The 14283-nt window shown below is 42.4% G+C and overlaps 1 protein-coding gene across 5 annotated transcripts in view; it reads left to right on the plus strand.

Annotated features, from left to right (window-relative positions):
• Positions 1-14283, plus strand: part of LOC139772323 (protein pangolin, isoforms A/H/I/S) — a 172659-nt gene that overhangs the window by 152321 nt on the left and 6055 nt on the right. For 2 of the 5 annotated variants that reach the window (XM_071705937.1, XM_071705932.1), the window contains 6 exons: positions 363-458; positions 593-730; positions 5173-5252; positions 5378-5508; positions 6561-6726; positions 10682-10751. In XM_071705937.1, the coding sequence (XP_071562038.1) occupies positions 363-458; positions 593-730; positions 5173-5252; positions 5378-5508; positions 6561-6726; positions 10682-10751 (681 nt within the window). Of the gene's footprint in view, positions 1-362; positions 459-592; positions 731-5172; positions 5253-5377; positions 5509-6560; positions 6727-8418; positions 8579-10681; positions 10752-13022; positions 13264-14283 lie in introns of all 5 variants that reach the window. The other 3 variants (XM_071705935.1, XM_071705936.1, XM_071705934.1) reach the window with 3 other exon arrangements.

A 14283-nucleotide genomic window follows, 5' to 3' on the forward strand; every position in this document is an offset into this window, starting at 1 on the left:
TTTATTAGTGTTTTCTTAGTGTTTATTATGTTTTTAATTTTCTTTTAATTTACAATGTGTCACCTATTATTATGTATAGTACGGTAAACTGTAATATTTCAGTTTCGATTAATTGTTATTTTCATAAATTTTAATTTAGTACTGAAGAAGACTTAATAAAGTCGAAAACGTCTATTTTATATCGATTATAAATAAAGTTACATATTAGTATGATATCTTATATTTAGCTCATATCGTTGGCCCAATATTCTCTCATATAGCTTTACATAAAACGAGCCTAATATTTTAATAATTTTATTAGAGAATTCTTGTCCCGGAAACACTTATGGCAACGATAAAAACTTGCAAATGAATATTTACAGGCACACACCGAGCATGTACCCCATCTCGCCAGCAAACGCCGGCTTCCGAAGTCCATATCCCACAAGTTTACCCATCACGAGTTCTAGTTTACCAAGGTCAGTACAAGTATATTTGGTACTATCAATACAAATCATTTTCTCGCTTGTTTTCTCTCTAATTCTCTCTAATTCACCAAGCTTCACCACTTGAAATGTAATTTCCTCGATTAAACTGTATTTTGATTTTTCAGTGATCTCTACCGGTTTTCACCAACAGGCCTTATGCCTCCGCATCCTGGCCTGAGTCCGCACGCACACGCTCTAGCGTCGCACGCGTTGGTATCCTCGGCGCCGAAGGCGGATCACTCCACCCTGGATCACAATCACAGGTTTGTTATGACTCTCAACTTCGTATCGCTGGCGACATCTGAACAGTCAGTAGCAAAGCCGACATCGATTATTCCCGTCTAATACCCGATATCCCCTGTCCTTCCATTCAGTTCGATAAACTTTGCGAGATTTACCACGAACAAGTTTTTCGAACGTCGGCATCACTATCGGTCACGAAAGTCTCGAAACGTTTAAAGCAATGACTTGCGAGCGATCCACGTTTACGTTAATGATCTAACAATCAATTATCATGACGAGGACTGTTGTACATTTGACATACAAGGAAGAGAGCGAGAGAGAGAGAGACAGAGACAGAGAGATGCGGCACAAAGAAGTGCCATAATCTTTGAAACGATGCGGCATAAACTTTCAAAGGCAATTAATGAACTCACCGACTTGCCGCTTGGGATGGTTTTATCTGCCAGCGCTTGCAGTACCATCATCGATTAATTACTCCGCCAAGGATGTAATTAATTTATAATACGTCGCGCGTCGTCTTTTACTCACGCGTGAACAAAACGGCTGTACGACGGCTCGTCATCTACAAGTTAATAAAATGAGTGATACAAAAAATTTGTATGAAAAGAAAATTTTAACCTTGGCCGACGTTAAATAATATTTTGAAAAAATGATTACACATATCTACATATGTCGTTGGATTGTAAGATATACATAGAAAATGGTTCAGATCTACTATAGACCACAATTTCTTCATTAAGAAAACAATGCTGAATATTAACATAACTAAATAATTAAGAATGTAATCTTGCATTATAGGAACTATAAATATAATAGTTGCAAGACTACATTGCGATTATGGCAACTCAGTTAATCTAGAGTTTATTTATGAGAAGAAGTCTGTTGTGTGTGTGTGATGAACGAATCAGTGGATAACTTTATTATTAATTCGACATTATCCATCATCGAGTGGCATTCTGCGAGGATATTGTTGACCATCTAGACATTATCCACCGGATGACGTTCTGTAGAATTCCGCGAGAATCTTCCTAACCGCCCTACGATTGTGTGCCGATTCAATCGTACCCCATGGGTTGCGTAAGCGCCACGTGCTTGGTTTGAGTTTTCGCTTGACAATCGATAAAAATACTCGAATAGCGCTGACAACTGCAAGACGGGTCGCGTACCAACGCAGCGCGTCTGCTGATAAGGAAGCGTCGTGCCGAGGGTGAGACGGGATAGTTGCGGCGCAAGGATCGTAGGGGGTAGCACGTCTCGACTACCCCGGAATGTTCGGTCGAACCCCTCGTCGCGTGCACTCTTCACTCTTCACTCCTTTGGTAGTCGAGAGAGCACGTATAACACTTATCGAATGATTCCCTCTGCACAGCGTCTGCGCCCGTTATCCCGACGTTGCCGCCGTCGACGCCGCCACCGACGCCAGTTATGTATTGATCATTACCCTCTTAAACAGATTTCTAATTTACATTAGTACTCGGGTGATCGCCCGTCCCGCATCCGCGCATACAAAAACGCGTGGTCATACGCGTGCGACATACGCTCTGCTCTCTCTCTCTCTCTCTCTTTATCCCCCCCCCCCCGCTCACACACACACACACATATATATATATATATATATATATGTATATATATATATATACATTGCGCGCAAGTGCGAAGCGTCACGAAGGACCAGCTGACGCATTTTCCTGATCCATCGGCGACGCATTCACGAAAGTAGTAGCATCGCGTCTCCGTGTGAAATTCGTATGCGTTTGTACGTTTACATCCCCATTACTGCCGCATCAGTGGTACAAAGCACTCGACTCTCTACCCAAAAGAACAGATTGGATGCCTTCAGTTTCAATCTTGGTGAATAAATCGTGAGGATGCTGTGTTTTGCAGAGACAGATGAGGCGGGGACGATAAATATATTTTTGGACATTATTTGAGAACGGAAGCAATCAGTCAGCGCGAGTGCAAATCACCATCGACCGTTGAGTGACGAAATACATGGAATCAGGCGTAGCAGAACAAAGTTCTTCGGAGAGGAACACTGATATATCGAGAAAGGAAAAGGAGAAAATTGCTCGGAGAAGTACGAAGGTCGCGATATCGAAGTGATCCATCCTGCTAGGTCGCCGCACCGCTGGCAAGTGCTGGCGAGTAGCGAGTGGCAGCAGGATATCCAGGCTGATGAGTGGTCGACGTCGACGGCAGCGCCGCGACAACGACAACTCGCCAGAAAAGGAAGAGTCGCAGCGGCACGTAGAAGAGGAAGGCCGCGGAGAATGCGATATTCGCTGCATCCCCCCCACGGCCACGCTGCGCTCCCAGAATCGTAGAACCGGCTGATGGTAGGGTTGTCTCTATCGCCGCGAGAGCCATGAATCGCGATGATGCCACCCATCCCGCGATGCCACCCTCGCGCAACCCCGCACCACCACTCCCCCGGCCACCCCCAGACTCGCCGATAATCAATCGTCGTAACACCGGTCGGTGGTGATTCCGCTGACGCCAGAAACGAGCGCGTTTGAGACGCGCGGCGGAAAGTGGGAGAGAGATACGGAATACCGTGCGCGCGAGGATACCCCAAGGCAACCCGCGCGGAGAGAATTCGGAGAACCTGAGATCGGAAGGGAAAGCGAGGTGCCGACTGCCGACGCATATCGAGAAAGCGTAGAGTTTTCGTGCGGGCGTACGCGATAAACGTCACTGGAAATCGAGACGAGAGGGTGCGTGTTGGACGCGATACGACAAAACGAGCGCGCTATAGTCGTCGGCGTCGGATGAGATAGACGGGGTGTTTGGTGGGTATATAGAGCCACCAACCCTCTGCTTGGCGGCGGTGGAGGCGGGAGGGGGGAAGAGAGAGAGAGAGGGAGGGTGGGTGGGTGGTTGGTGAGAGAAGAGGAACGGAAAGCAGGCAGACAGGGACGGAGAGAGCGAGAGAGAGATATGACGAATGGGTGACCGTGGGATGCCGCCCCTGGAGACATTTCACCGCACGAATCGCCGGGTGACGAAGTCGCGTCAACGACTGGCGCTGCCAAAGCGGCGGCGGGCGAGCACGAGCACGAGCGCGAGCGCGAAAATGAAGGCGCGATCAAGGACGGCGTAGGGATGACGGTGCCACTGCCATTAGGCACGTCGTACGTGCGGACGACGCGCGGCAAATACGACGGCAACCACGTACGTCTCGAAGGCTTCCAGCGGAGCGAGGCTGCCGCCAGCGTCTGGCGGACCATCACGGACGGCGCGTAAGTGTCGTCGTGTGCGCCACCGCCGCACGTCGTACGTGCTGTTTACAACGGGCTGACCGGTTTACGGGGCCCCGTTCCGTTCCATCGTTTTACGCGCTCGCTATAGCGCGACGGGAGCGCGATGATGTGAATGGAGAGTGTAAATTCGTCGAGTGCCGCGGCTGGACCCCAACGAGCTTGTTGCCTACCTGCGATGCCGCGAATGACGGGCAATATTCTCTTTCGCTGGATTAACGATCAAGAGTAACAAGAGGGAAGGAGGGAGATGAGGCCGCCGAGGGTCGCGGCGAGAGGGATGATCTAAGACCCTCGAGAGTGCCATCGAAAGAGAGAGAGAGACAGAGAGAGAAAGAGTGCATCGCGACTCGTTCGTCCCGTGACAATTAAGCGTCGAACAATAGCGCGGGTAATCGCGTGGCGTTTAGGATCGTTCCATGGATCGATTTGGATCACTCGGGCGGTGGGCCCGCGAGTAAGCACGAGGCAGTAGTCCCGTATGTGGCGATGGAGCCAGCCGAGTGCCTGGAGCCGCTGAACTTGGTGATGAAAAAGGACGACACTGACGACAGCGGGCCGACCAGGACTGTGATCGGAGTGAAAATTGCGGAGGCGTCGATCGACGAGGAGGAGAAGGACGCGCTCGCCGTCGTAGCCGAGGAGAGCGCGATCGAGGATAATATGGCGATATTCCAGGACGCTGTCAAGTCCGCCGAGTCCGGTGGCTTACCAACCGCGGATCACAAACTCTTGACCGCGCTCTACATGAGCAGTCTCGTGCAGATGTCGAGCTTGAGCGCGCCGGCATCGCGCGGCATCGCGCCGCCGCCATACGCCAGCCAGCAGCAACAGCAAAACTTTATGCAGCTACTGGCGATGGTGGAAGCGCGACATCGCATGTGGCAGCAGATGAATTGGCCCCTGCCGCAAAGCTTTCTGAGGAGCCCGTTGACCCTACCACCGACCGCGCCATCCTACTTTGACGGCGCGACCACGACGCCGACGCCGACACCGCCGAGCCTGACTGATCAGCTATCCCAGAACTCCGCGCCGACCTACCCTCTGTCCTGCGCGAAATCCGAACCCCTGAATTCCGAGGTTAAACAGTCCTACTTCAATAAACGGTACACATACGCAACGGCGATCGATGGACTTTGCAGAATCAGCGTAAATCGCCTCCGACAAACTCATCTTGAATATTTTTTCTCACGTGTGTGTTGCAGGTCAACGATAGAGCAGAAAAACTCCACGTCGTTACCTACGGACAATTCGAAAGCTCAGGACACGGGACAAAATAATCAAGGTAAGGATACGCGGGTAAAATTGGTACGCGTGCTGCGTGCATAGTCACGGTGCTGCGAAAGCATAAATATCTGACGTTATCGAGGTGGAGATGGTTCATGTCATCTCATTGTGTTGTTTCGACAGATAAAAAGAAACCCCATATAAAAAAGCCTTTGAACGCGTTTATGCTGTATATGAAGGAGATGAGGGCGAAGGTTGTGGCAGAGTGTACCTTAAAAGAGAGTGCCGCGATCAACCAAATATTGGGAAGACGAGTGAGTAAACCTTCTATCTAAACATTTTTCAGACTTGAAGTAAATTCTTCTACATCAGAGTAGCAAATTCGGGCTTGGTCGGCTTATCCCAATTTAACAGTTCTTTCTTTATCGAATATCATAAATGATTATCATCTGCTAATAAGATATAGAAAATGTTTGAGCTACATTCGGATTGTTAATAAAATTTTTCTATTGCACTCTGATGTAAAAATAATTAAATTGTGCAAAAGTCAATATTTTCTCTTATCTCGTAATAGAATAAGATTTTTTAATTATTTCATATATATATATATATATATATATATATATATATATGTATGTAAACATAGAGAGAGATAGAGAGGGGGGAGAGAACAGAGAAGGACAGGGAGAGAAAGACGAGAAATACATCTAATTTGTTTCTTACCAGAATTTTCATTTCCAGCAATTTACTCAGTTTGCTCAAGTCTACATTTTCTTTATATATCGAACCGACTACGTTAGAGCTACTGAATTAATAAATTTTTATATTAGAAACCAAAAGTTTTGGTATTCCGGTTTTAACATTTAAGAGATAGAGAAAGAGAAAATATTGGTTGACCGTTAATTAAAATATTTCAAACGAGTTTTCGTTCTGAATACACGAGTACTGCATGTATTTATAATGCTTTTGTCGAACGAATCGTCTATCGGATTACTAATCGGAGCTAACTAACTGTACCTACTAGTATCTCAGTAAGAATAGAGCATTGTAGGTGGGATCTAAGGAAATCTCAGATTCGCCTTGATAGAAAGAACGCTGGGGCAAAAGGGGAAGGGTCGAAGAGTGGTTTTTGCGGGTCTCGTGAGACACGTGACGAGTCACACGAGTCAATGATAGACTTGTCCACTTGTCGCTAGTGGTAGATAAGTTCGAGCGAGCGAGCGAGCAAGAAAGAGAGAGAGAGAGAGAGAGAGCGAGGGAGAGGGAGAGAGAGAAAGGGAGGGAGAGATAATGGGGAAGGTGCACGGTGATAAATACTGTGAGGCTATGAATCTGTGAATCTGAATTTTGGGGGTATGACACGCAGTGGCACTCGCTAAGCCGGGAGGAGCAGGCGCGGTATTATGAGGCGGCCAGGCAGGAGCGCCATCTGCATCAACAACGATATCCCGGCTGGAGTGCCAGGGATAACTACGGATATGGCAGCAAGAAGAAGAAGAGGAAGAAAGAGCGATCCGCAGATCCCACCGGAGGTACCACTTTCCAGTGCTAGAACAGCAGGCCCTTAATAATTCATTATATAATAATTGCTAGTATATACTTATACTGGTTGATTGAAACGATCAAAGTCTCTGTGCGTTTCTTTTTTCGTACGTTTCTTTTTTTGCGTTATTTATTTATTTGTTTATTTATTTATTATGATTTTCTGGCATTCAATCTTTTTCCACGTGCAGGCTATATCTATTTACCGACATATATATGTATATCTCTTGAATATTTTATATATGTACATATATGCATATATGTATATTTTTTCGTTTTTTGAAACTGAATTGGATTGGATTGTCTGTGGGGATTGTGGAATGTGGCACAGCAGAGAACTAAAAAAAAAGAAAAGTACAAAAATAAGAAACAAGAAACAAAAAGAAATGGAAGAAAATCAACGCGAACTCTCGCGGTATGCAATGCAATCTCTTTTTTTTTATCTGGCCAAACTCCCTAAAGCGGTATTCGTTCGGTGAACAAGAAGAAATGAGACGAGACAAATAATATTGTCGATGATGCGATAATGAGAGCGAGAGTGAAAACCAAAACCTTAGGTACGGGATGTCTGGTAGAGGACCTGACCATTTTTTCTCCTTTTTGTTTTTCTTTCTCACCACGGCCACGGAGCGACAGCTCCGCTTCCCTTTTAAGATAAACCGTGTTACGGCAATTTAACGAGAACTGTCCATCGACGATGCCTCGTCTCCTTCAAAATTCATTTCTACTCCTTCTATTCTCCCGTTCTCATAAACATCCACATTTCAACATACCTGTGAAATGAACGGAGAAATACCCCTTTACAATTTCAATGGCGCAACTCGTACGTGGAGAGGAATTGGGGCAGGTGGCAAACGGAAATACACTGGAGGAACATTTTGCGGTTTTTGTTTTATATATATATACATATATCTTTATGAAGAACCCATATCACCGAAAGAATTGAAAGATAGTGAAACCTAATTGAATCGTCAAGCGTAAATGCAATCGTCTAACAGCAGATTTGTAATTCTCAGTTTTTTAATCACGCTTTAATAAGAGTGAAATATAATTAATAAATGAGAAAAATTTTTTTAGTTGGCCGAAACAGTATATTATTATTATTATTATTATTATTATTATTATTATATATCTTATATATCTTAAGGATTATATCTTCCACTGATTGCAAGTACATCAACTATGTATGGTGTCCTTAAGAAATACGTTTTCTTCAGTGTATAAACATGCCAACGTTATTTTTTTTCACTCTTTCATCCATACGCGTACTCCAATAAAATTATTTACCGTCTACTCACTAGGTCGTATTCTCTATCAGACACCCTGTATGCCTTAGGTTGTTATTAATATCGACCACATGCGACGAATAGCGGTGCGACCGAGGGGGAGGGGACAACTTAGGCTGTTCTTCTAGCACTTTAAACGGAAAGTAGGGACCCCAGTGTTACTGAAATGCTATGAGGCAACGAGATATATTGCTAAGAAAAAAATAATAATGAAATAGATAACGAAAAAGTAATAAAAAATTAATTTCTAAATAAAGTGAGCTAACTCTAATTTTTATGCAATTAGGGTGGCGGCAGTAGCATTAGTGAATTTTCTTTTTTCTTGATTAAAAATATTGTTTAGTCCACACACGGTTCATGCACAATTACAAAAAGTGTTTGGTTCTCTCTCGGTAGTGGCACGCGCTAGGGCGAGAGGAACAGGCCAAGTATTATGAGTTGGCGCGACGGGAGAGACAGTTGCACATGCAGCTGTACCCTGACTGGTCTTCCCGCGCAAATACCAACCGAACTAAGAAGAGGAAGCGCAAACAAGACACAAACAGTGATCCTGGAGGTACCCACATGCCTCACTCCACACATTCTTACAATCCCCTCGTCATAAGGAAAGAGCCCCCGCCCCCTCCACCCTATTCATTATTACATATATACTATTATATTATATTATACATTCTTATATTGCTACACTATATTATGTTGCATGTTTCCTCCCCGTCTTAGGGGTTTTGGGTCGATATCTATATTATATTTCATATATATATATATATTTTACACACACACACACACACACACACACACACACAGAGAGAGAGACATATATATATATATTTGATTATGACTATATTATTAATATTATTATACACACGCATATACGTTCATATATATATATATAAATGTGACTCTATTATATATATATATATATATATATATATATATATATATATATTATATATATATGGTCTCTTAAATTAGTCACGAGTACGGGCGTGCACATACGCATGCGCACGTGCGTGCCTACATATCTGCATTACACATTGGCAACATGTGACACATATTATGCATAGGATATACATGCACATATCACACACACACACACACACACACAAAATCGAGACAAACATCATGCATTTTATTATTAATTACGTATACAACTTTGGGGACGCTGGCCATTTTGCATTTATACAGGGACCTACTCCGCAATCAGACAATCCTGAGCGTTTAATTTTCTTTCAGCCTTTTCGCCTCTCTCTCTCTCTCTCCCCCCCCTCTCTCTCTCTCTCTCTCTCTCTCTCTTATATTTTCTTATTTTATAAATATTTGTCTCTTTCGTCTTTTTTTCCTGTTATTCTTTCTCACTGTCATTCTCTTATTCCTGTACTTCGATTCTTGATTCGTTACATTTATTTTCCTTTGATCGTTTCAATGTTACCATTTCTTGATTTTTATTCTAATTTTATTTTATTATTTTTGTTCTGTCGTCACTTTTAATCGAGTCATTTAGTTTATTCTCGACCTCCACATACGAAAATTTTGTCCACTAGCACTCGCGCGATAGAGCGTTCACATCCATAATATTTTAGATATTTTTTAGATATCTTCCGGAGCTTGCGTTTATAATACAAGTCACGACATTTCAACTGAGTAGATCTTTGATCGTGTTTTTAAACTGTTTTAACGTTAACGTTGCATGCTATATTATTTGTTTGACAAAGATATGAGCCATTTATTTGGAAAGTGACGTAAGTCCGATCTCTGAAACAAATTAAATGAATTTATCGTAATATCTTGTTGAAATTTTTACCATTTTAAAAATAAATTTGCATCGCTTTCAAAATAAGTGATTCACATCTTTGTCAATATGTGTGGATCTTTCCTCGAAGACTATCAATCTCATAGAGACTATCAATTTCACGAGATTATCTAAAGTGGAAATTTACGCAATTATACTCTTGTATTTCTTATTTGTCCGTGACATATTTTCATGTAAAATCTATTTTTTGATGTGTTACATTTGATATCGATAGCATCTTCGATGAAGATCTTATGACATATCGTTTTTTACAACCCTTTGAGATCGTGACACCGAAATAAATTTTTGTTACATTTATTTTAAAGGACTTTTATTTAATTCTGGAATTATATCTACAACTTTAAGTAATCTGCATAAGTTGCAATATATCGAACTTGTAAAATATTTCTCTGGAAGGCTTATCCGTATTAAAAATCCGTAATGCGTTTTGATGATTGGTGTTCTTGGATCTCAAAGGGTTAATCGTTCTGTTACACGCATGACTAGTTGACATTCGTTGAGTTCATTTAGCATTCACAGAAACATAAGTTTAACGCAAAAACTCGAGCACTGATTCACTCTACTACATAGATTATGTGGTTATCGCATTGAATCGTACACGATAATTTCGCATTGGTTTGTCAATATATAACATCCATATATATTATATGTATCATCACCTGTTTTTCTCTATCACGTGATTATAGTATTACTCGAGTTGGTTTTTTTTTTTTTTTTACATCTTTCTCACACGGCGATGTCAATAACTACGTCATTCTTTTGACAGAATGTAATTATGTCAAATAGTAATCCATGAGCTTGCAAACAATTCACGATCATTGCATTAATCGTTGCTGTTTTATTTTTTAGGTAATAACATGAAGAAATGCCGTGCCAGGTACGGATTAGATCAGCAAAGCCAATGGTGCAAACCCTGCAGGTATGTGTGCCAATTTTGTGCAGAACTTTCTTTCGATAAATCTTGTGCTTCAGCGATGAGACAATCGTCAGACCGCGCATACGATCAACGCGATTCGCGTGTAAATATGTGTTAAATTTTACGGAAGCCAGTGTTTTGACAACGTCTACGTTCATCGTATTATCATATATTTTTAAAAAATGTTGTCTTGTCCGCCATATTAAATCTGATGTAGAGGATGTAGTACACGAAACATCTTTGTTCATCGATATTCTTAATCTCGGAAAAGAGAATCCCGAATTCTTCCGCGTAATGTCAATCCTCTGTGTGTTTAACTTAAAATGTAACGAGTATATAATTTAATACTTGACGGTAATGACACTCGAGTAGCTACTAAAGTATACTCTTTAGAAACGACTGGATGATTCGGAAACTTTTGTAAACGAATTTCGACATGTACTAACGACCTTCTTCAAGATTGCTCGCGACATATCGATCACGATTCTAATCCTCGACTTTCGCTATCTCTATCGGTCTCGGACCCCGTCATCCGTTCCGTCATCCACATGTTATATGTTATCTATTTCTATATGAAAGTTGAAAGAGAGGAGACACCGCCAAATGGCATATCTCCAGAGCGTATATGTATACAAGTATCGATGATGTGATACGATACGATGCGATGCGATGCGATGCGAAACGTCATACGCAACAGGGTCGTCTCGTGTCAGGAACAACTCGCGCTTGTGGTACTCCCTTCCTGTTGAATCTACAAGTATAACATAAAGCGAAAGAACGAGGAAAGAAAGAGAAAAGAGAGCGCAGCGCAAAGCTGCGCGTGACCGTCAGAAAATGTGTCTTCCAAAGAGAAAGAAAAAAGCAAAGGGATGGACGACCAGTCTCCTCCGTAGTCGCGAGTAGGCGCAACGCCGCCCAACGACGCCCAAACGTGTCCAACCGTACTTGGCTTGTAAATATCGGTTTCTAGAAGCGCACTTTCGTAGTTTGCCGCGAAGTCACGAGCCACCTGTTTTTAGCATTGACTATACATTATGCCTCATTGTCACGGCGTAGCCCAAATGCCCCAACTCCCGGCTGGGTTTGTGAATCTCATGGACCTCATTAAAGGGGCGAGAACGAATCCCATCGACGGTTTTTTCTTTTTCTTTCATTTATTACACGATGAGAAAAGGAGACAATCTTGAGAGCGATCACCAGATTAAGCACCATTTGGAGAACGTAGTCTGCCAACGAATCTTGCCGATCTGGCAATCTTTCATTATCGCGTGCATGGGAATGAATTAGAAGCGTGTAAAATTTTCGTGTCGTAAAGCGTGTAAAATTTATCCTGCCTTTTTCTCTTTTTTTTTCTTTTTTTTTCTATTCGTCCTGCCAAAGTCGAGATTGAGATCTGGAATACCGGAAGCACCTAGTTTGTTGCATTTGGACTTGGCCGACTGCACTCTGCATTGAATGCACGTAACTTACATACCGCCTGTATAAGACGTCATTGTGCTTTCAATTGATCATGTTATCACGGATATTTGAGAAATCGTTATTATATTAAAGGATTGTAAAAAAACGTGTGAGACAATAGGAATATACGCAAAGCGTAGAGCAACCACGGATGTTCGCGGCGCTATCAAGTGTGCCAAGATCAATTCTATCAACTACCGCGTCAGCGCGGATATTTGGGAGACATATTTTCTGATCGATGCAACAATCGCTATATCTTGCGCCGTCTTTCTTCGTTCCGCTTCTAAAATCTAAGCTCGTTCCAACGGGGCCGGCAATGCTGCAACTACGATTTCTATACAACATTTAAACCTAAATTATCAATCGATTATCTTTTATTGCTAAAATTTTATGTTCTATTATTCGGAAATGTGGCATTCTTCTTTTCAGAAATATATCTATATGTTTGTCAACTAGAAAAAGTTGGATTAGCAACCATTTCTTATTTCTTACATTACAGGATAGTGATATGAAAGTAACGAAATTATGTCTGGCGTCGATATCGTGCATTCCAGAATGTAAAAATTGCGTATCGCAAAAATTGATCTCGATAATCTCGATAATCAAGTACTGGTAAAATCGTCGGCCTCGTTTTCGCGATTTTACTATCACGAGAGATTTAGGGAGCGCGAAAGTTAGAAAAGCGGTAACACGTTCAATGTAGAGACGTGCGTGTGGGTGACGACACGATACGGTGCGAGATTGAGGTGGGATTAAGTCGACGATATGTCTTAGCGAGAGAGCGCCCCTTTAATGGCTGGTGGTTGGTTTTGGCAGCCCAGTGGAGCATGGAGCGGGGATGGGCATCCACGCGAGCATAATCCATCACGGTGTGGGAAGTAGCGCGGGGGCAGGGGTCGGGGCTGGAGGCGGTGGAGGGACGGTGGGGACAGCCGCCGCCCCGCCAAATACCAACACTGCCTCCAATGCCTCCTCGCCTCAGCAAGAACCCACTTATGTTAATCTCTAGTCAAGCCTATCGCCTCCCTTCTACTGCAACACTTCTTCTTAAACAGTGGTCAGTCCCGACTTAAAACCTACGGGCCTTCGTCGGTCCTCGCTATGGCCGGCCAGCCGCTCGAAAGATAGCTCGAATCATTTCGCTGTACTTACCTCTCGTAACTAGATGCCAAATTAGATGCTTTTTTTCTCTCTGAAACTTGACGGGGACATATAGCTCGTTAGATATCATCGTGGGAAAGTACGAGCGAGGAGTCCCATAGTAAGCGGCACGACGGTGGCCCGTGATGCTCGCATTGTTTCTCATTGTTGTGGCTCTTTACAGCTTATTATTGTTATTTATTTATCCCTCTCGTTTAGTTGAAATTTACTCAGTGTTGCCCTTAGCATGGCTGATCTGTAATATGTATCATATTATGTATACATATATGTTTCTACACACACACACACACACACACACACACACACACACACACACACGTAACAATTATTTATTTCGATTTCGGAACGTTTGACACATAGAAAGTCTTTGTATATTTTAATTTTTTAGCATGACAGAATTCATACGATTAAGACCGGATGATTGCGTTGTACGGATATGTGTTCTTTTTACATTTTTTTTATTTTTAATATCTAATCATTTTTTTGTAATATTTTTTATACAATAACATCTTTTTATACGTACAGTAACCACTTAGATACTTCTTTGGAAAAGAACCGCGTTGGCTGAACGCGTAGAATGGAATTTAAGTTGAAATTTTGCACAATTTCGTATTTTGTGTATATAATGTATCAGACTGAACCTCGAACTGGATTGCAACTGCAATTGCAGTTCTTTTAACAAGATAGCTGTTGCCATATCTATATAAAATCTTCATTTTTTTTTCATTCTTATTTAAACAAAAGAAAAAACGCGAGAATTATTACTTCTCTTGAAGATATCTTGTGAAGAACACGATACATTTTATGAGTACAAATCTGATAAATATTATTCCCGCGATTCGCATATATCAATGCCTTATCTAACAAAAGAATAATGTATGTTGCAATCCAGCACGAGATTTTCGAGTACTCATTC

This window comes from Temnothorax nylanderi, unplaced genomic scaffold, assembly GCF_030848795.1.
Source record: "Temnothorax nylanderi isolate EJ_2023f unplaced genomic scaffold, tnyl_v1.0 TNYL_tig0048_pilon, whole genome shotgun sequence".
Classification (NCBI taxonomy): Eukaryota; Metazoa; Arthropoda; class Insecta; order Hymenoptera; family Formicidae; genus Temnothorax; species Temnothorax nylanderi.